General features: G+C 49.9%; 1 protein-coding gene, 8 non-coding genes and 2 pseudogenes across 9 annotated transcripts in view; all 11 read right to left on the reverse strand.

The window, feature by feature from the left end:
* Positions 1-254: 254 nt before the first annotated feature.
* On the reverse strand, positions 255-447 carry LOC139695657 (U2 spliceosomal RNA). Its single transcript, XR_011702336.1, has one exon. It is a non-coding gene; the product is annotated as a U2 spliceosomal RNA (small nuclear RNA).
* Positions 448-1,959: 1,512 nt separating this feature from the next.
* Positions 1,960-2,152, reverse strand: LOC139695668 (U2 spliceosomal RNA). Its single transcript, XR_011702347.1, has one exon. It is a non-coding gene; the product is annotated as a U2 spliceosomal RNA (small nuclear RNA).
* A 1,512-nt stretch (positions 2,153-3,664) lies between these two features.
* LOC139695680 (U2 spliceosomal RNA) lies at positions 3,665-3,857 on the reverse strand. Its single transcript, XR_011702358.1, has one exon. It is a non-coding gene; the product is annotated as a U2 spliceosomal RNA (small nuclear RNA).
* A 1,512-nt stretch (positions 3,858-5,369) lies between these two features.
* Positions 5,370-5,562, reverse strand: LOC139695692 (U2 spliceosomal RNA). The gene has a single exon (XR_011702361.1). It is a non-coding gene; the product is annotated as a U2 spliceosomal RNA (small nuclear RNA).
* Positions 5,563-7,074: 1,512 nt separating this feature from the next.
* LOC139695672 (U2 spliceosomal RNA) lies at positions 7,075-7,263 on the reverse strand. Its single transcript, XR_011702350.1, has one exon. It is a non-coding gene; the product is annotated as a U2 spliceosomal RNA (small nuclear RNA).
* A 2,786-nt stretch (positions 7,264-10,049) lies between these two features.
* LOC139695656 (uncharacterized) overlaps positions 10,050-22,212 on the reverse strand; it is a gene marked incomplete at its 3' end in the record, with an annotated part of 73,958 nt that continues 61,795 nt past the window's right edge. The window contains exons 8-9 of the mRNA XM_071594468.1: positions 10,839-11,180; positions 10,050-10,727 (exon numbers count right to left, since the gene is read on the reverse strand). Of these exons, the coding sequence (XP_071450569.1) occupies positions 10,050-10,727; positions 10,839-11,180 (1,020 nt within the window). The remainder of the gene's footprint in view (positions 10,728-10,838; positions 11,181-22,212) is intronic.
* LOC139695684 (U2 spliceosomal RNA) lies at positions 12,811-12,916 on the reverse strand (annotated as a pseudogene).
* LOC139695673 (U2 spliceosomal RNA) lies at positions 14,429-14,617 on the reverse strand. Its single transcript, XR_011702351.1, has one exon. It is a non-coding gene; the product is annotated as a U2 spliceosomal RNA (small nuclear RNA).
* On the reverse strand, positions 16,752-16,838 carry LOC139695683 (U2 spliceosomal RNA; annotated as a pseudogene).
* On the reverse strand, positions 18,351-18,543 carry LOC139695695 (U2 spliceosomal RNA). Its single transcript, XR_011702362.1, has one exon. It is a non-coding gene; the product is annotated as a U2 spliceosomal RNA (small nuclear RNA).
* LOC139695677 (U2 spliceosomal RNA) lies at positions 20,056-20,249 on the reverse strand. Its single transcript, XR_011702355.1, has one exon. It is a non-coding gene; the product is annotated as a U2 spliceosomal RNA (small nuclear RNA).

Below are 22,212 nucleotides of genomic sequence, written 5' to 3' on the forward strand. Positions count from 1 at the left end.
GGATTTTTTTTCTTCCCAAGTTTCTCTCCTTTTAATAATTCATTCCTTTTAATACTTCGTTGTGCTGCTTCAATTTGGATTACATTACTTTTGCTCCGCTCGCATGGAATAAAATCGCTTCTCTCCGCGAAAATGCAATTTCGCGAATATTTTTCCAGCCGGATCGCCTGAAATTTGCAAGTGCGAAAATAAATAATTTTCGCGGATCAATTTAAGCTTCAATCTGTTCTCATCAGCTTTTAAGTGGACCTTTTTAATGATGGGCCGATCCCGACGGTACTGCAATGCCGGGCCAACCCGCGGCAGGGATGGAGTAAACTCCGGGTACCCCGCCAATGTCCAAAAATCAGATTAATATTCTGGTCCCGCAATGCGGGACGTATCAGATATTAAGCTGATAAGAACAGATACTACACTTTGATCTTAGCCATAAGGCCGAGAAGCGATAAGGGAGCCCTTTTCTGCAATATTTACATGTGTAGGGACGACCCCGGAGCACTTGGGGCGGAGGGCGCAGGATTGGCGTAGGCGCCGCGGGGTGGCATTGGTCGGGGAGAATTCGCGTAGGGTCCTGCGGGGGTGTTTCCGAAGGCTTCCTTGTTTTCCTGCAGCAAGAAAAGTTTTGGGGGGGCGCGGGGGGCAGGAGGGCCGGAGCAATTGCGTCCCCGGAGTCCGGAGGCGAGACAGTAAATTGCAACGCGGAGTCCTTCGCTAGGTCGTGCCATCTCTGTGAGCGACACACGAGACGTATTGCAAGCTCTCTCCCCGCTTCCCGGGAAAGGTCGGGCGCAATTTTCAAACATTCCGAAAATGGAGGGGGGCATCCAGGGCGGTAATAAAGGGCCCTTTTCGCCAGTATTCAGTGGTCGACAGTTTTTCGAAAAACGGGCTTCCTCTTCACTTCACTTCCTGTGTGGTAGAGATTTAAAATCGTGTGCTGTTCACTTACTTTGCATTAATCGTCATTAGTAAAAATACGCTTTCCTTATAAATAAATAAATACATAAATTAGGGTTTCTTCAAATATAAACAAATTAGGGTTTTCTTCAAATCGGAGAATAGGAATCGAAAAGGCTGTAAAAAAGTGGCGCTTTCAATTGCACAAGATGGAAAACCAGATTTCTCCATTGTTTATATTTTCCATTTTCTCGAAAAATATCGCGAAAATGGGCATCGATTTCCGCGAAATTCGCAAAAAATTTCTGAAAATTTTTTTGCAAACATTTTTCCAATTTTTCCCGAGTGCTCGCGATCGGTCGTTTCCTCCGATGTATTGAGTTTCTTTTCCGTTCAATTTTTTTTCATCAAACACACACTCCTTTTACAAGAATTATCTTCGCATAAATTCTGTGGAAAGATTGGTGTTCAAAAACTAAGGTAAAAGAGTGGAACTCACCTATTTCCGCGAGTCGATTCGCGTCGGGTCGTCTTGAATGACGCTCCTTGCCGGGAGCGCGCGCGCGCCATCTCTTCGGGGGGGAGGTAAACAGCTGGAAGGAAGGGGCGTCACACGCCAAAGTTTGAAACGTGATCCGGCGCCTCTCTTCAACAGTTGTCGTCGTCTCCAATGATGGAATACTGAGGAGACAAGACGTTGTTGTTGTTGACGTTGCATTGAAAGCAGAAAAAATAATTGCATTATTTTCACAAAATTGTATTTATTGTTACACTTACACTTTAAAGTGACGACGACTCTCTTCAGATGGGATTTTTTTTCTTCCCAAGTTTCTCTCCTTTTAATAATTCATTCCTTTTAATACTTCGTTGTGCTGCTTCAATTTGGATTACATTACTTTTGCTCCGCTCGCATGGAATAAAATCGCTTCTCTCCGCGAAAATGCAATTTCGCGAATATTTTTCCAGCCGGATCGCCTGAAATTTGCAAGTGCGAAAATAAATAATTTTCGCGGATCAATTTAAGCTTCAATCTGTTCTCATCAGCTTTTAAGTGGACCTTTTTAATGATGGGCCGATCCCGACGGTACTGCAATGCCGGGCCAACCCGCGGCAGGGATGGAGTAAACTCCGGGTACCCCGCCAATGTCCAAAAATCAGATTAATATTCTGGTCCCGCAATGCGGGACGTATCAGATATTAAGCTGATAAGAACAGATACTACACTTTGATCTTAGCCATAAGGCCGAGAAGCGATAAGGGAGCCCTTTTCTGCAATATTTACATGTGTAGGGACGACCCCGGAGCACTTGGGGCGGAGGGCGCAGGATTGGCGTAGGCGCCGCGGGGTGGCATTGGTCGGGGAGAATTCGCGTAGGGTCCTGCGGGGGTGTTTCCGAAGGCTTCCTTGTTTTCCTGCAGCAAGAAAAGTTTTGGGGGGGCGCGGGGGGCAGGAGGGCCGGAGCAATTGCGTCCCCGGAGTCCGGAGGCGAGACAGTAAATTGCAACGCGGAGTCCTTCGCTAGGTCGTGCCATCTCTGTGAGCGACACACGAGACGTATTGCAAGCTCTCTCCCCGCTTCCCGGGAAAGGTCGGGCGCAATTTTCAAACATTCCGAAAATGGAGGGGGGCATCCAGGGCGGTAATAAAGGGCCCTTTTCGCCAGTATTCAGTGGTCGACAGTTTTTCGAAAAACGGGCTTCCTCTTCACTTCACTTCCTGTGTGGTAGAGATTTAAAATCGTGTGCTGTTCACTTACTTTGCATTAATCGTCATTAGTAAAAATACGCTTTCCTTATAAATAAATAAATACATAAATTAGGGTTTCTTCAAATATAAACAAATTAGGGTTTTCTTCAAATCGGAGAATAGGAATCGAAAAGGCTGTAAAAAAGTGGCGCTTTCAATTGCACAAGATGGAAAACCAGATTTCTCCATTGTTTATATTTTCCATTTTCTCGAAAAATATCGCGAAAATGGGCATCGATTTCCGCGAAATTCGCAAAAAATTTCTGAAAATTTTTTTGCAAACATTTTTCCAATTTTTCCCGAGTGCTCGCGATCGGTCGTTTCCTCCGATGTATTGAGTTTCTTTTCCGTTCAATTTTTTTTCATCAAACACACACTCCTTTTACAAGAATTATCTTCGCATAAATTCTGTGGAAAGATTGGTGTTCAAAAACTAAGGTAAAAGAGTGGAACTCACCTATTTCCGCGAGTCGATTCGCGTCGGGTCGTCTTGAATGACGCTCCTTGCCGGGAGCGCGCGCGCGCCATCTCTTCGGGGGGGAGGTAAACAGCTGGAAGGAAGGGGCGTCACACGCCAAAGTTTGAAACGTGATCCGGCGCCTCTCTTCAACAGTTGTCGTCGTCTCCAATGATGGAATACTGAGGAGACAAGACGTTGTTGTTGTTGACGTTGCATTGAAAGCAGAAAAAATAATTGCATTATTTTCACAAAATTGTATTTATTGTTACACTTACACTTTAAAGTGACGACGACTCTCTTCAGATGGGATTTTTTTTCTTCCCAAGTTTCTCTCCTTTTAATAATTCATTCCTTTTAATACTTCGTTGTGCTGCTTCAATTTGGATTACATTACTTTTGCTCCGCTCGCATGGAATAAAATCGCTTCTCTCCGCGAAAATGCAATTTCGCGAATATTTTTCCAGCCGGATCGCCTGAAATTTGCAAGTGCGAAAATAAATAATTTTCGCGGATCAATTTAAGCTTCAATCTGTTCTCATCAGCTTTTAAGTGGACCTTTTTAATGATGGGCCGATCCCGACGGTACTGCAATGCCGGGCCAACCCGCGGCAGGGATGGAGTAAACTCCGGGTACCCCGCCAATGTCCAAAAATCAGATTAATATTCTGGTCCCGCAATGCGGGACGTATCAGATATTAAGCTGATAAGAACAGATACTACACTTTGATCTTAGCCATAAGGCCGAGAAGCGATAAGGGAGCCCTTTTCTGCAATATTTACATGTGTAGGGACGACCCCGGAGCACTTGGGGCGGAGGGCGCAGGATTGGCGTAGGCGCCGCGGGGTGGCATTGGTCGGGGAGAATTCGCGTAGGGTCCTGCGGGGGTGTTTCCGAAGGCTTCCTTGTTTTCCTGCAGCAAGAAAAGTTTTGGGGGGGCGCGGGGGGCAGGAGGGCCGGAGCAATTGCGTCCCCGGAGTCCGGAGGCGAGACAGTAAATTGCAACGCGGAGTCCTTCGCTAGGTCGTGCCATCTCTGTGAGCGACACACGAGACGTATTGCAAGCTCTCTCCCCGCTTCCCGGGAAAGGTCGGGCGCAATTTTCAAACATTCCGAAAATGGAGGGGGGCATCCAGGGCGGTAATAAAGGGCCCTTTTCGCCAGTATTCAGTGGTCGACAGTTTTTCGAAAAACGGGCTTCCTCTTCACTTCACTTCCTGTGTGGTAGAGATTTAAAATCGTGTGCTGTTCACTTACTTTGCATTAATCGTCATTAGTAAAAATACGCTTTCCTTATAAATAAATAAATACATAAATTAGGGTTTCTTCAAATATAAACAAATTAGGGTTTTCTTCAAATCGGAGAATAGGAATCGAAAAGGCTGTAAAAAAGTGGCGCTTTCAATTGCACAAGATGGAAAACCAGATTTCTCCATTGTTTATATTTTCCATTTTCTCGAAAAATATCGCGAAAATGGGCATCGATTTCCGCGAAATTCGCAAAAAATTTCTGAAAATTTTTTTGCAAACATTTTTCCAATTTTTCCCGAGTGCTCGCGATCGGTCGTTTCCTCCGATGTATTGAGTTTCTTTTCCGTTCAATTTTTTTTCATCAAACACACACTCCTTTTACAAGAATTATCTTCGCATAAATTCTGTGGAAAGATTGGTGTTCAAAAACTAAGGTAAAAGAGTGGAACTCACCTATTTCCGCGAGTCGATTCGCGTCGGGTCGTCTTGAATGACGCTCCTTGCCGGGAGCGCGCGCGCGCCATCTCTTCGGGGGGGAGGTAAACAGCTGGAAGGAAGGGGCGTCACACGCCAAAGTTTGAAACGTGATCCGGCGCCTCTCTTCAACAGTTGTCGTCGTCTCCAATGATGGAATACTGAGGAGACAAGACGTTGTTGTTGTTGACGTTGCATTGAAAGCAGAAAAAATAATTGCATTATTTTCACAAAATTGTATTTATTGTTACACTTACACTTTAAAGTGACGACGACTCTCTTCAGATGGGATTTTTTTTCTTCCCAAGTTTCTCTCCTTTTAATAATTCATTCCTTTTAATACTTCGTTGTGCTGCTTCAATTTGGATTACATTACTTTTGCTCCGCTCGCATGGAATAAAATCGCTTCTCTCCGCGAAAATGCAATTTCGCGAATATTTTTCCAGCCGGATCGCCTGAAATTTGCAAGTGCGAAAATAAATAATTTTCGCGGATCAATTTAAGCTTCAATCTGTTCTCATCAGCTTTTAAGTGGACCTTTTTAATGATGGGCCGATCCCGACGGTACTGCAATGCCGGGCCAACCCGCGGCAGGGATGGAGTAAACTCCGGGTACCCCGCCAATGTCCAAAAATCAGATTAATATTCTGGTCCCGCAATGCGGGACGTATCAGATATTAAGCTGATAAGAACAGATACTACACTTTGATCTTAGCCATAAGGCCGAGAAGCGATAAGGGAGCCCTTTTCTGCAATATTTACATGTGTAGGGACGACCCCGGAGCACTTGGGGCGGAGGGCGCAGGATTGGCGTAGGCGCCGCGGGGTGGCATTGGTCGGGGAGAATTCGCGTAGGGTCCTGCGGGGGTGTTTCCGAAGGCTTCCTTGTTTTCCTGCAGCAAGAAAAGTTTTGGGGGGGCGCGGGGGGCAGGAGGGCCGGAGCAATTGCGTCCCCGGAGTCCGGAGGCGAGACAGTAAATTGCAACGCGGAGTCCTTCGCTAGGTCGTGCCATCTCTGTGAGCGACACACGAGACGTATTGCAAGCTCTCTCCCCGCTTCCCGGGAAAGGTCGGGCGCAATTTTCAAACATTCCGAAAATGGAGGGGGGCATCCAGGGCGGTAATAAAGGGCCCTTTTCGCCAGTATTCAGTGGTCGACAGTTTTTCGAAAAACGGGCTTCCTCTTCACTTCACTTCCTGTGTGGTAGAGATTTAAAATCGTGTGCTGTTCACTTACTTTGCATTAATCGTCATTAGTAAAAATACGCTTTCCTTATAAATAAATAAATACATAAATTAGGGTTTCTTCAAATATAAACAAATTAGGGTTTTCTTCAAATCGGAGAATAGGAATCGAAAAGGCTGTAAAAAAGTGGCGCTTTCAATTGCACAAGATGGAAAACCAGATTTCTCCATTGTTTATATTTTCCATTTTCTCGAAAAATATCGCGAAAATGGGCATCGATTTCCGCGAAATTCGCAAAAAATTTCTGAAAATTTTTTTGCAAACATTTTTCCAATTTTTCCCGAGTGCTCGCGATCGGTCGTTTCCTCCGATGTATTGAGTTTCTTTTCCGTTCAATTTTTTTTCATCAAACACACACTCCTTTTACAAGAATTATCTTCGCATAAATTCTGTGGAAAGATTGGTGTTCAAAAACTAAGGTAAAAGAGTGGAACTCACCTATTTCCGCGAGTCGATTCGCGTCGGGTCGTCTTGAATGACGCTCCTTGCCGGGAGCGCGCGCGCGCCATCTCTTCGGGGGGGAGGTAAACAGCTGGAAGGAAGGGGCGTCACACGCCAAAGTTTGAAACGTGATCCGGCGCCTCTCTTCAACAGTTGTCGTCGTCTCCAATGATGGAATACTGAGGAGACAAGACGTTGTTGTTGTTGACGTTGCATTGAAAGCAGAAAAAATAATTGCATTATTTTCACAAAATTGTATTTATTGTTACACTTACACTTTAAAGTGACGACGACTCTCTTCAGATGGGATTTTTTTTCTTCCCAAGTTTCTCTCCTTTTAATAATTCATTCCTTTTAATACTTCGTTGTGCTGCTTCAATTTGGATTACATTACTTTTGCTCCGCTCGCATGGAATAAAATCGCTTCTCTCCGCGAAAATGCAATTTCGCGAATATTTTTCCAGCCGGATCGCCTGAAATTTGCAAGTGCGAAAATAAATAATTTTCGCGGATCAATTTAAGCTTCAATCTGTTCTCATCAGCTTTTAAGTGGACCTTTTTAATGATGGGCCGATCCCGACGGTACTGCAATGCCGGGCCAACCCGCGGCAGGGATGGAGTAAACTCCGGGTACCCCGCCAATGTCCAAAAATCAGATTAATATTCTGGTCCCGCAATGCGGGACGTATCAGATATTAAGCTGATAAGAACAGATAAAAATGTTTATTTAAAATTCTTTAAATACAGAGTTTAAAATATTCAATTAGCAACTTACATATGTATATTTGATACAAGTCCGGCTCCCTCCAAGTGAGGGAGCCGGGGAACAAGTCTTTGCCCTTTTTTTTTCAGGGAATGTTTATATGGTTATACTGCTTCTCACACATTTGTTTTTTTTTTTTTATATAGTACAGGTAATATGTTCACATTTTGGGGGGTTTCACTTTAGGGGGGGGTGACACTTGGGGAGCCGTTTATAAACTACGGCATTTTGTCCATTTATACACTATGGCTCATAAAAGAAAGGGGACAGAAAAAGGTTTTACAAAAGAAGAAGTACGGAAAAAGGAAAAAAAAAAAAAAGGGAAAATGATTTTAATACGACTTCACTTTTGTCTTTGTTTCAGCCTCCGGAGCCGTCCTCGTATTGTCGGTGACCCGTGATGTGCTCGACGTAGCAGTCCCGCGACCATCGGATGACGTCGCTCACCATTAGCCGCCGCATGGTGTTGCAGTATCGTCGAGGTAGGCCCAGGGATTTCAGGACGGGATCGTTCTTCGGGTCCCAAGTCCCCAGGCTTCCCACGACGATGGCGGCGACCGATGTTCTGCTTCCCTGCTGGCGGATGGTCTCTGCCAGGGCGGCATACTTCTCCTCCTTTGCGGTCCTGGCTGCCAGCAGTGCGTCGTCCGTATTCTCGAATGGGACCGCTACGTCGATCAGAGTCACAGTCTTGTCGGCCTGGTTAGTTATAACCAGGTCTGGTCTAAGAGTCGAGTCGGTGCCAGGTACTTGTTTGTTGACTCTGATTTCATCGTCACCTTTTCCCCGGCGTCCAATCAGAGCCTTGTAGAGTCGGTCTTGGACAGCGTTATGTCTACGCTGCCACGTCCTTGAATGCATTGTACAGTGGTTAATGACATGGGGCAGGGTCTCTTCCGCGTAGCCGCATCGCCGACACCGCTTGTCCCCGTTGGTTTCCCAACGGCGACAGGCATTGAGTGGGAGCAGGTCGAGCCGAGCCCTAAAGATGAACCTCCAATCACAAAACCTGGTGTACCTCCCTCCTGCCAGGAAGTGATTGGAGGCTTCAGACTTCGCCGAGGCACGAATGACTTTACCTTGGTCGGGCTTGGCGCTTACCTTGTTCAGGTAGTAGCGCCGCACCGCGACCTTCAGGGCACCCGTCAGTTGCCTCACGGCCTTCGGGGGAACCCTGATGAAAGGTGGTCGATCTTCTGAACCGTCATTCATGTCGCGGAACGAAATCTGCATCTCCTTTAGCTCGTCCGACCATCTCCAACTCAATCCAATGCGCGCGGCGATACGGCGTGACGCGGAACGAACCTGCGTGAAGAGGGAGCTGAAGTCACCGCTTTCCCTTCCAAAGTCATCCCGCAGACTACCGCTAAGGTACTCTGCGAGATCACCGGTGGTTGGCGGCCTCCTCAGCTTCCTCCGCACTACCTCCCTCAGGCGACCCCAGGCGAGCACTCTCACGTTGGGGTCACGGGAATGGAGGAGTCTATAACCCTGTACAATGGTCAAGATGTCGGTCAAGTCAGAAAGAGGGAGAAGACCTGCGCCGCCATGTTGATGGCCAATGAAGACCATCTCAGGCGATGCCCTTTTGGGCAAATGGAGCCAGCCCTTTGCGCAGGCCTTCAGCTTCTTGTCAATGTCAGTCAGATATTTTTTCTTTACGTTACCAGCCCGCAAGATGAACTCCAGTCTGGGCAGCAGGAAGATGTTGGTGGCGGCGATCTTCTGCCACGGGGCGAGGAGAGACTCGTCGATCTTGCTGACGTCCTCGCCCAAGCGCACCAGGTCCTCCTCGGGCGTCTGGTCCACGTGGAAACCGAAGGGGACCCCGAGGTACCGGTACGCCTCGCCGTCCTTCAGACTGGAGATGGCCGATCCCTGGATGGTTAGCTGGGACGGCTGCACGGGCTGGTTCGTAGAGAAATTTAGGTCCAGCGTGGCGCACTTGCTTGGCTTGAATTCTAATCCTGCTGCTGTTGCCTTCTCTCCTGCGATGGTCAGCAGGCGCTGCAGGTGCTCCTCGTCTCGGGCCACCAGCACCAAGTCGTCGGCGTATGCCAGGATGGCGATGTCCTGCCCCTGGACGACGACTCCGGACTTGCCTGCTTCTCCAGCGACCGCCCGTATCACCGGCTCCATCCCCAGATTGAAGATGGTCGGCGATAACGGGCACCCCTGCTTGACACCGGCGCAGATGTCAATGACGCCGGTGTCGCCGCTGGACGTCTTCACTACCGTGGAGCCCTTCTGCAGCTCCTCCACGGTCCTCCTCATCTCCTCAGGCAAGTCCATCCTCCTTAAGGTCTTCTGGAGGTGCTGGTGCGGAATGGACCCGAACGCGTTTCGAAGGTCAAGCCAAGCCAGTGCGATGTGGGAGTGTCTGCGTCTTGCCTCGTCGACAGCTGTCTGAAGGGTGAAATTGTGCTCGTGGCACCCCTCGAACTCCCGGAAGCCCTTTTGAGCCGGGTGCATCTTCTTCCCGCTGACCGCCCAGGATAGTATGCGGTCAGCCAGCACCCCGGCGTATAGCTTGGCGATGGTATTGCCAAGCGCAATGGGCCTCCAGTTGCCGATGTCCCGGCGGTCCCCCCCTTTGTGCAGGAGGACGGTTCGAGAGGTCTTCCACGAGGCCGGTGTTCTGGCCTCCTTCAGGCACCTGTCAAAGATTGCAGAAAGAATAAGTCCATGTCTATCGACCGCCCTCAGGTCGCCGTAGGTGAGGCCATCGGGGCCTGGAGCGGTGTTCTTCGTCCTAGACATGCGTCTCGTCACCTCTTCAGGAGTCACCCTTTCGAGGAGCAGTTTCTTCTCGGTCTCCGTTGTTCGACGGTAGACCGATTCATCATCCGTATCTTCGAAGCCCCCAATCCCGACATCCCCGTAGATTTGGCGGAAATGCTTTTCCACCTCCTCCGCGGGTATATCGCAATAGGGAGACTTCTCAGAAAGGATGCTTTCAACTGCCCTTCTGGGGTGGCTCCGGAAGAGTTTTTGTATGTCCGACGCCTTTTTGGCGTCGTAGTCCGGTACTTGTCTGCGTCTGGTCGGTGGTTTATGCGCAACGTTTCGCGGCCGAGGTGCTTCCTTTCCGTCTGCTTCCTTTGCCTCCTTTTTCCGCTCCGCCTGGATGCTGGCCACCAGTTCTTCTACCACGACCTCGAATTCTTCCCATGATTGGCCGGATGTATTGGCCAATCGGTCGAGCCACAGTTTCTCCTTCGGTCCTCCTGTGGGCCCGACAGGTCGTGGTGCTGCCAGATCTTCTGCTGCTTCTGCTGGTGGCGGATGTTCTTCATTTCCAGGCGGCGGTGACGGGATCTCAAAGTCACCGATCACGGGGGGCGGTTCCGGCTCCGGGTGTTCGGCCGGTTCAGCTGCTCTTGGTACGGAAATTTGCACCTCGGTCACGTTGGGCGGCGTTGCGCATCTAGCAGTCTCCTCGATTGCCTCCTGAAGGGGGACAATCAAGGGGGGAGGTCTTTTATGGGTCGACTTGTGGTTCGCTAATCCACGGCGGGTAGGACATGCAAAGGTGCATTGTTCGCACCGATACCGGAATGCCTCAGGTTCTTCCGCTTCCTTGCTGGTACCTCCCTTCAAGCAAGGGTGCGTGGATGGCTTGCGGCCGATAGTCTTGCCGCAGATGGAGCAGGCGTTGACGGATGTCAGTGTCAGGCCGTGCTGCTCCTTGAGGTGCCTCAGCAGGCTTCTCCTTGTCGCCGTCCACGCAGAAGCTCGGAATGACGTGGGGCATCCGGGCTCGGTGCAACCTAAGCTATCCGCCACGGGGAAGAAAACCACAAGTTGATTATCGACTCTCTTGGCCGACACCGTGGTGCCGGTCAGGAGACTCGTCGTGACCCTGTCAGTCGTCTGGGGGACGGGGGCTGTCTGGGGAGAGTCCTGGGAAGGAACCAGCGCTGGACGTCTGGCCGAGGATGAATCCGGGGGCGTCGTGAAGTCGTCGAGGGATGGGGAGGGAGGAGAGGAAGAGCGGGAGTGAGGGGGGGAATAGGTGACGTCAGAAAGGGGGGAAAAGGTCTCTAAGGGGATCTTTCGGACGCAAGAAGGAGAAGAAGAAGGAGAAGATACATTAGAATACACTGGTGAGCCATAGCGTACAAATGGACGGGGACGGCGCGTCCTTAGTGGCGAATCGCATTCGGGCGCGCCGCCGGGTGACCTAGGGGGGGCGGGGGGAGTAGTGGGGGAGCCGGGCGCTGATGCCTCGGCTCTCCTCCTTCGCAAAGTACGAGAGGAGGATGGGGGGGCGGAGGTTTTGGCACCCGGTGTTTCCGGGGCTTTTTTCGCGGCCCCCGCCCCCCCGTTTTTACGGGGGGGACGTGGGGGCATTGGGGGTTGTTAGCGCATGGGGAGGGGCCGGGGGGCACTCTTCCGCGGTCTTAAGGACCGTGGAAGAAGTTTAATTAAATCGTTAATTAAATCGTCCTTTTAAGGACGGGAAAAGGAAAAATTGTCCTTTTAAGGGCTATAAAAATTTCTAAGGACATTAACAATGGCCAAAAGGTAACAACGGGGGTACGGGGGGTCTTTTCCGCGGCCTGAAGGGCCGCGAAATAGAAAATTACAATTTTCAAACTTTTGAAATGCGCGGCGGCGTCCGCCTGGAGAAAGTTCAGGCGGCCGCCGAGGGTTGGCGCTGAGGGCGCACTACCACGCTTCTCGGCCCTTCTGGGCGGGACCGGGAGGAGATTTGAATGTTTTAGGGAGTTTTCCTGTCGCAACTGTGAAAGATGACGTCTTTCACCGAGTATTGCGATCAGGGGAGGAATGAGTGGTAATTCCGTCGGGCGTGAGGCGCGCCGAGCGTGAATTTACCAACGGGATGGCGGGAAAAGCGGAAAAACGGGTCTTGGCGAAGCGCGCGCCGTTTGAATCGCCCGCTCTGCGTCGGTCCTTACGGGACTCGACGGAGGGCGTCCCCTGGTGCCCTGAGGGGGCCGGGGAGGAGGGGGGAGAATTAAATTATTCACCACCGATCGGGCGTGACGCGCCCGCGGATCGGGGGAAGCGAGGGAAACCTGGTGCACACTACACCGGCCTGGAAGAGGCCTGGCGCTGCACCAGGGGTCGGGGGCGGCTTGGTGCTCAAACTACCGGTCCAGAAGGGACCCGGCAGTGCACCAGGGGACGGGGGAAACCCGGTGCTTAGGCTGCCGGTCCAGAAGGGATCCGGCAGTGCGCCCGGGGGAGGGGGGCTTTGAAACGGCGTCGGATCTGAAGGATCCGGTGCCAGCCCGGGGGATATTCGCCCAGAAGGGGCGATTCGGATGATCCGTAGTGGATCCGGGGAGCCCAGAAGGGGCATTGGGTCCCACGGCCCGCCTTGAGGAGGCAATGGACCGTGGGGCCATTGGGGGAGGGGGGGGAGAAAGAGGGGAAGTGAGCAGAGCAGGCGCCTAGTGTCCTGTTACCCCTTCTCTCTGAGAGTATCCCGGGGGGCTTACCACTGGTGGGGGCCCATCCGGGACTCTTCAGAGAGGCACGGAAACGAAAGTGTAGCTGTTCATGAAAAAGATCGGGAGGAAAATTTACGTTAAAAAATACAAATCAAAGGAAATTAAGCTGATAAGAACAGATACTACACTTTGATCTTAGCCATAAGGCCGAGAAGCGATAAGGGAGCCCTTTTCTGCAATATTTACATGTGTAGGGACGACCCCGGAGCACTTGGGGCGGAGGGCGCAGGATTGGCGTAGGCGCCGCGGGGTGGCATTGGTCGGGGAGAATTCGCGTAGGGTCCTGCGGGGGTGTTTCCGAAGGCTTCCTTGTTTTCCTGCAGCAAGAAAAGTTTTGGGGGGGCGCGGGGGGCAGGAGGGCCGGAGCAATTGCGTCCCCGGAGTCCGGAGGCGAGACAGTAAATTGCAACGCGGAGTCCTTCGCTAGGTCGTGCCATCTCTGTGAGCGACACACGAGACGTATTGCAAGCTCTCTCCCCGCTTCCCGGGAAAGGTCGGGCGCAATTTTCAAACATTCCGAAAATGGAGGGGGGCATCCAGGGCGGTAATAAAGGGCCCTTTTCGCCAGTATTCAGTGGTCGACAGTTTTTCGAAAAACGGGCTTCCTCTTCACTTCACTTCCTGTGTGGTAGAGATTTAAAATCGTGTGCTGTTCACTTACTTTGCATTAATCGTCATTAGTAAAAATACGCTTTCCTTATAAATAAATAAATACATAAATTAGGGTTTCTTCAAATATAAACAAATTAGGGTTTTCTTCAAATCGGAGAATAGGAATCGAAAAGGCTGTAAAAAAGTGGCGCTTTCAATTGCACAAGATGGAAAACCAGATTTCTCCATTGTTTATATTTTCCATTTTCTCGAAAAATATCGCGAAAATGGGCATCGATTTCCGCGAAATTCGCAAAAAATTTCTGAAAATTTTTTTGCAAACATTTTTCCAATTTTTCCCGAGTGCTCGCGATCGGTCGTTTCCTCCGATGTATTGAGTTTCTTTTCCGTTCAATTTTTTTTCATCAAACACACACTCCTTTTACAAGAATTATCTTCGCATAAATTCTGTGGAAAGATTGGTGTTCAAAAACTAAGGTAAAAGAGTGGAACTCACCTATTTCCGCGAGTCGATTCGCGTCGGGTCGTCTTGAATGACGCTCCTTGCCGGGAGCGCGCGCGCGCCATCTCTTCGGGGGGGAGGTAAACAGCTGGAAGGAAGGGGCGTCACACGCCAAAGTTTGAAACGTGATCCGGCGCCTCTCTTCAACAGTTGTCGTCGTCTCCAATGATGGAATACTGAGGAGACAAGACGTTGTTGTTGTTGACGTTGCATTGAAAGCAGAAAAAATAATTGCATTATTTTCACAAAATTGTATTTATTGTTACACTTACACTTTAAAGTGACGACGACTCTCTTCAGATGGGATTTTTTTTCTTCCCAAGTTTCTCTCCTTTTAATAATTCATTCCTTTTAATACTTCGTTGTGCTGCTTCAATTTGGATTACATTACTTTTGCTCCGCTCGCATGGAATAAAATCGCTTCTCTCCGCGAAAATGCAATTTCGCGAATATTTTTCCAGCCGGATCGCCTGAAATTTGCAAGTGCGAAAATAAATAATTTTCGCGGATCAATTTAAGCTTCAATCTGTTCTCATCAGCTTTTAAGTGGACCTTTTTAATGATGGGCCGATCCCGACGGTACTGCAATGCCGGGCCAACCCGCGGCAGGGATGGAGTAAACTCCGGGTACCCCGCCAATGTCCAAAAATCAGATTAATATTCTGGTCCCGCAATGCGGGACGTATCAGATATTAAGCTGATAAGAACAGATAAAAATGTTTATTTAAAATTCTTTAAATACAGAGTTTAAAATATTCAATTAGCAACTTACATATGTATATTTGATACAAGTCCGGCTCCCTCCAAGTGAGGGAGCCGGGGAACAAGTCTTTGCCCTTTTTTTTTTTCAGGGAATGTTTATATGGTTATACTGCTTCTCACACATTTGTTTTTTTTTATATAGTACAGGTAATATGTTCACATTTTGGGGGGTTTCACTTTAGGGGGGGGTGACACTTGGGGAGCCGTTTATAAACTACGGCATTTTGTCCATTTATACACTATGGCTCATAAAAGAAAGGGGACAGAAAAAGGTTTTACAAAAGAAGAAGTACGGAAAAAGGAAAAAAAAGGGAAAATGATTTTAATACGACTTCACTTTTGTCTTTATTTCAGCCTCCGGAGCCGTCCTCGTATTGTCGGTGACCCGTGATGTGCTCGACGTAGCAGTCCCGCGACCATCGGATGACGTCGCTCACCATTAGCCGCCGCATGGTGTTGCAGTATCGTCGAGGTAGGCCCAGGGATTTCAGGACGGGATCGTTCTTCGGGTCCCAAGTCCCCAGGCTTCCCACGACGATGGCGGCGACCGATGTTCTGCTTCCCTGCTGGCGGATGGTCTCTGCCAGGGCGGCATACTTCTCCTCCTTTGCGGTCCTGGCTGCCAGCAGTGCGTCGTCCGTATTCTCGAATGGGACCGCTACGTCGATCAGAGTCACAGTCTTGTCGGCCTGGTTAGTTATAACCAGGTCTGGTCTAAGAGTCGAGTCGGTGCCAGGTACTTGTTTGTTGACTCTGATTTCATCGTCACCTTTTCCCCGGCGTCCAATCAGAGCCTTGTAGAGTCGGTCTTGGACAGCGTTATGTCTACGCTGCCACGTCCTTGAATGCATTGTACAGTGGTTAATGACATGGGGCAGGGTCTCTTCCGCGTAGCCGCATCGCCGACACCGCTTGTCCCCGTTGGTTTCCCAACGGCGACAGGCATTGAGTGGGAGCAGGTCGAGCCGAGCCCTAAAGATGAACCTCCAATCACAAAACCTGGTGTACCTCCCTCCTGCCAGGAAGTGATTGGAGGCTTCAGACTTCGCCGAGGCACGAATGACTTTACCTTGGTCGGGCTTGGCGCTTACCTTGTTCAGGTAGTAGCGCCGCACCGCGACCTTCAGGGCACCCGTCAGTTGCCTCACGGCCTTCGGGGGAACCCTGATGAAAGGTGGTCGATCTTCTGAACCGTCATTCATGTCGCGGAACGAAATCTGCATCTCCTTTAGCTCGTCCGACCATCTCCAACTCAATCCAATGCGCGCGGCGATACGGCGTGACGCGGAACGAACCTGCGTGAAGAGGGAGCTGAAGTCACCGCTTTCCCTTCCAAAGTCATCCCGCAGACTACCGCTAAGGTACTCTGCGAGATCACCGGTGGTTGGCGGCCTCCTCAGCTTCCTCCGCACTACCTCCCTCAGGCGACCCCAGGCGAGCACTCTCACGTTGGGGTCACGGGAATGGAGGAGTCTATAACCCTGTACAATGGTCAAGATGTCGGTCAAGTCAGAAAGAGGGAGAAGACCTGCGCCGCCATGTTGATGGCCAATGAAGACCATCTCAGGCGATGCCCTTTTGGGCAAATGGAGCCAGCCCTTTGCGCAGGCCTTCAGCTTCTTGTCAATGTCAGTCAGATATTTTTTCTTTACGTTACCAGCCCGCAAGATGAACTCCAGTCTGGGCAGCAGGAAGATGTTGGTGGCGGCGATCTTCTGCCACGGGGCGAGGAGAGACTCGTCGATCTTGCTGACGTCCTCGCCCAAGCGCACCAGGTCCTCCTCGGGCGTCTGGTCCACGTGGAAACCGAAGGGGACCCCGAGGTACCGGTACGCCTCGCCGTCCTTCAGACTGGAGATGGCCGATCCCTGGATGGTTAGCTGGGACGGCTGCACGGGCTGGTTCGTAGAGAAATTTAGGTCCAGCGTGGCGCACTTGCTTGGCTTGAATTCTAATCCTGCTGCTGTTGCCTTCTCTCCTGCGATGGTCAGCAGGCGCTGCAGGTGCTCCTCGTCTCGGGCCACCAGCACCAAGTCGTCGGCGTATGCCAGGATGGCGATGTCCTGCCCCTGGACGACGACTCCGGACTTGCCTGCTTCTCCAGCGACCGCCCGTATCACCGGCTCCATCCCCAGACGTATCAGATATTAAGCTGATAAGAACAGATACTACACTTTGATCTTAGCCATAAGGCCGAGAAGCGATAAGGGAGCCCTTTTCTGCAATATTTACATGTGTAGGGACGACCCCGGAGCACTTGGGGCGGAGGGCGCAGGATTGGCGTAGGCGCCGCGGGGTGGCATTGGTCGGGGAGAATTCGCGTAGGGTCCTGCGGGGGTGTTTCCGAAGGCTTCCTTGTTTTCCTGCAGCAAGAAAAGTTTTGGGGGGGCGCGGGGGGCAGGAGGGCCGGAGCAATTGCGTCCCCGGAGTCCGGAGGCGAGACAGTAAATTGCAACGCGGAGTCCTTCGCTAGGTCGTGCCATCTCTGTGAGCGACACACGAGACGTATTGCAAGCTCTCTCCCCGCTTCCCGGGAAAGGTCGGGCGCAATTTTCAAACATTCCGAAAATGGAGGGGGGCATCCAGGGCGGTAATAAAGGGCCCTTTTCGCCAGTATTCAGTGGTCGACAGTTTTTCGAAAAACGGGCTTCCTCTTCACTTCACTTCCTGTGTGGTAGAGATTTAAAATCGTGTGCTGTTCACTTACTTTGCATTAATCGTCATTAGTAAAAATACGCTTTCCTTATAAATAAATAAATACATAAATTAGGGTTTCTTCAAATATAAACAAATTAGGGTTTTCTTCAAATCGGAGAATAGGAATCGAAAAGGCTGTAAAAAAGTGGCGCTTTCAATTGCACAAGATGGAAAACCAGATTTCTCCATTGTTTATATTTTCCATTTTCTCGAAAAATATCGCGAAAATGGGCATCGATTTCCGCGAAATTCGCAAAAAATTTCTGAAAATTTTTTTGCAAACATTTTTCCAATTTTTCCCGAGTGCTCGCGATCGGTCGTTTCCTCCGATGTATTGAGTTTCTTTTCCGTTCAATTTTTTTTCATCAAACACACACTCCTTTTACAAGAATTATCTTCGCATAAATTCTGTGGAAAGATTGGTGTTCAAAAACTAAGGTAAAAGAGTGGAACTCACCTATTTCCGCGAGTCGATTCGCGTCGGGTCGTCTTGAATGACGCTCCTTGCCGGGAGCGCGCGCGCGCCATCTCTTCGGGGGGGAGGTAAACAGCTGGAAGGAAGGGGCGTCACACGCCAAAGTTTGAAACGTGATCCGGCGCCTCTCTTCAACAGTTGTCGTCGTCTCCAATGATGGAATACTGAGGAGACAAGACGTTGTTGTTGTTGACGTTGCATTGAAAGCAGAAAAAATAATTGCATTATTTTCACAAAATTGTATTTATTGTTACACTTACACTTTAAAGTGACGACGACTCTCTTCAGATGGGATTTTTTTTCTTCCCAAGTTTCTCTCCTTTTAATAATTCATTCCTTTTAATACTTCGTTGTGCTGCTTCAATTTGGATTACATTACTTTTGCTCCGCTCGCATGGAATAAAATCGCTTCTCTCCGCGAAAATGCAATTTCGCGAATATTTTTCCAGCCGGATCGCCTGAAATTTGCAAGTGCGAAAATAAATAATTTTCGCGGATCAATTTAAGCTTCAATCTGTTCTCATCAGCTTTTAAGTGGACCTTTTTAATGATGGGCCGATCCCGACGGTACTGCAATGCCGGGCCAACCCGCGGCAGGGATGGAGTAAACTCCGGGTACCCCGCCAATGTCCAAAAATCAGATTAATATTCTGGTCCCGCAATGCGGGACGTATCAGATATTAAGCTGATAAGAACAGATACTACACTTTGATCTTAGCCATAAGGCCGAGAAGCGATAAGGGAGCCCTTTTCTGCAATATTTACATGTGTAGGGACGACCCCGGAGCACTTGGGGCGGAGGGCGCAGGATTGGCGTAGGCGCCGCGGGGTGGCATTGGTCGGGGAGAATTCGCGTAGGGTCCTGCGGGGGTGTTTCCGAAGGCTTCCTTGTTTTCCTGCAGCAAGAAAAGTTTTGGGGGGGCGCGGGGGGCAGGAGGGCCGGAGCAATTGCGTCCCCGGAGTCCGGAGGCGAGACAGTAAATTGCAACGCGGAGTCCTTCGCTAGGTCGTGCCATCTCTGTGAGCGACACACGAGACGTATTGCAAGCTCTCTCCCCGCTTCCCGGGAAAGGTCGGGCGCAATTTTCAAACATTCCGAAAATGGAGGGGGGCATCCAGGGCGGTAATAAAGGGCCCTTTTCGCCAGTATTCAGTGGTCGACAGTTTTTCGAAAAACGGGCTTCCTCTTCACTTCACTTCCTGTGTGGTAGAGATTTAAAATCGTGTGCTGTTCACTTACTTTGCATTAATCGTCATTAGTAAAAATACGCTTTCCTTATAAATAAATAAATACATAAATTAGGGTTTCTTCAAATATAAACAAATTAGGGTTTTCTTCAAATCGGAGAATAGGAATCGAAAAGGCTGTAAAAAAGTGGCGCTTTCAATTGCACAAGATGGAAAACCAGATTTCTCCATTGTTTATATTTTCCATTTTCTCGAAAAATATCGCGAAAATGGGCATCGATTTCCGCGAAATTCGCAAAAAATTTCTGAAAATTTTTTTGCAAACATTTTTCCAATTTTTCCCGAGTGCTCGCGATCGGTCGTTTCCTCCGATGTATTGAGTTTCTTTTCCGTTCAATTTTTTTTCATCAAACACACACTCCTTTTACAAGAATTATCTTCGCATAAATTCTGTGGAAAGATTGGTGTTCAAAAACTAAGGTAAAAGAGTGGAACTCACCTATTTCCGCGAGTCGATTCGCGTCGGGTCGTCTTGAATGACGCTCCTTGCCGGGAGCGCGCGCGCGCCATCTCTTCGGGGGGGAGGTAAACAGCTGGAAGGAAGGGGCGTCACACGCCAAAGTTTGAAACGTGATCCGGCGCCTCTCTTCAACAGTTGTCGTCGTCTCCAATGATGGAATACTGAGGAGACAAGACGTTGTTGTTGTTGACGTTGCATTGAAAGCAGAAAAAATAATTGCATTATTTTCACAAAATTGTATTTATTGTTACACTTACACTTTAAAGTGACGACGACTCTCTTCAGATGGGATTTTTTTTCTTCCCAAGTTTCTCTCCTTTTAATAATTCATTCCTTTTAATACTTCGTTGTGCTGCTTCAATTTGGATTACATTACTTTTGCTCCGCTCGCATGGAATAAAATCGCTTCTCTCCGCGAAAATGCAATTTCGCGAATATTTTTCCAGCCGGATCGCCTGAAATTTGCAAGTGCGAAAATAAATAATTTTCGCGGATCAATTTAAGCTTCAATCTGTTCTCATCAGCTTTTAAGTGGACCTTTTTAATGATGGGCCGATCCCGACGGTACTGCAATGCCGGGCCAACCCGCGGCAGGGATGGAGTAAACTCCGGGTACCCCGCCAATGTCCAAAAATCAGATTAATATTCTGGTCCCGCAATGCGGGACGTATCAGATATTAAGCTGATAAGAACAGATTTAAAATGTTTATTTGAAAATTCTTTCATACAGAGTTTTAAGCAACTTATAATTAATATATAATTTATACATGACCGGCTCCCTCCAAATGAGGGAGCCGGGGAACAAGTCTTTTTGCCCCTTTATTTTGGGGAAATATTATAATAATATAGGCTTCTCGCACGAGTGTTTTTTTTTATAAAATGTTTTATATGTTTAAGTCTCTCACGGGGAGGGTTTACACTTTTGGGGGGGGCCGTTTATACACCACGGCGTGGCCATTCATACACTATGGCTCATAGAGTAAATAAAAGAGAAAGGGGACAGAGAAAGGTTTTACAATGAAGAAGTATGGAAAGAGGGGGGGAAATGATTTTACACGACTTCACTTTTGTCCTTTCCTTTTCAGCCTCCGGAGCCGTCTTCATACTGTCTATGTCCCGTGATGTGTTCGACGTAGCAGTCCCGGGTCCAGCGGATGACGTCGCTGACCATCAGTCGCCGCATGGTGGTGCAGAATCGTCGAGGTAGGCCCAGGGACTTCAGGACGGGGTCGTTCTGCGAGTCCCACGTCCCCAGGCTTCCCACGACGATGGCGGCGACCGATGACCGGTATCCCTGCTGGCGGATGGTCTCTGCCAGGGCGGCGTACTTCTCCTCCTTCGCGGTCCTGGCTGCCAGCAGAGCTCCCTCGTTGTTCTCGAACGGTACTGCTACGTCGATCAATGTCACAGTCTTGTCGGCCTGGTTAGTTATAACCAGGTCTGGTCTAAGAGTCGAGTCAGTGCCAGGTACTTGTTTGTTGACTCTGATTTCATCGTCACCTTTTCCCCGGCGTCCAATCAGAGCCCTGTGTAGTCGGTCTTGGACAGCATTATGTCTATGCTGCCACGTCCTTGAGTGCATCGTGCAGTGATTAACGACGTGGGGCAGGGTCTCCTCCGCGTAGCCACATCGCCGACACCGCTTGTCCCCGTTGGTTTCCCAACGGCGACAGGCATTGAGCGGGAGCAGATCGAGCCGAGCCCTAAAGATGAACCTCCAATCACAAAACCTGGTGTATCTCCCTCCTGCCAGGAAGTGATTGGAGGCTTCAGATTTCGCCGAGGCACGAATGACTTTCCCTTGATCGGGCTTGGCGCTTACCTTGTTCAGGTAGTAGCGCCGCACCGCGATCTTCAGGGCACCCGTCAGTTGCCTTACGGCCTTCGGAGGAACCCTGATGAAGGGGGGGCGGTCTTCAGCCCCGTCATTCATGTCCCGGAACGAAATCTGCATCTCCCTTAGCTCGTCCGACCATCTCCAGCTCAAGCCTATGCGCGCGGCGATACGGCGTGACGCGGAGCGAACCTGCGTGAAGAGGGAACTGAAGTCGCCGCTTTCCCTTCCAAAGTCATCCCGCAGACTACCACTAAGGTACTCTGCGAGATCACCGGTGGTTGGCGGTCTCCTCAGCTTCCTCCGCACTACCTCCTTCAGGCGACCCCAGGCGAGCACTCTCACGTTGGGGTCACGGGAATGGAGGAGTCGATATCCCTGCACGATGGTCAATATGTCAGTCAAGTCGGAAAGAGGGAGAAGACCTGCGCCGCCGTGTTGATGGCCAATGAAGACCATCTCAGGCGATGCCCTTTTGGGCAAATGGAGCCAGCCCTTTGCGCAGGCCTTCAGCCTCTTGTCGATGTCGGTCAAGTTTTTCTTTTTAACATTACCAGCCCGCAAGATGAATTCCAGCCTGGGCAGAAGGAAGATGTTGGTCGCGGCGATCTTCTGCCACGGGGCGAGGAGTGACTCGTCGATCTTCTTGACGTCCTCGCCCAAGCGCACCAGGTCCTCCTCGGGGGTCTGGTCCACGTGGAACCCGAACGGGACCCCGAGGTACCGGTACGCTTCGCCGTCCTTCAGGCTGGAAATGGCCGCCCCCTGGATGGTGAGTTGGGACGGCTGCACGGGCTGGTTTGCTGCAAAGTTGAGGTCCAGCGTTGCGCACTTGCTTGGCTTGAACTGTAGACCTGCAGCGGTC

The sequence above is a fragment of the Hetaerina americana genome, unplaced genomic scaffold (genome assembly GCF_022747635.1).
Source record: "Hetaerina americana unplaced genomic scaffold, ioHetAmer1.1.p SCAF_614, whole genome shotgun sequence".
Lineage (NCBI taxonomy): Eukaryota > Metazoa > Arthropoda > Insecta > Odonata > Calopterygidae > Hetaerina > Hetaerina americana.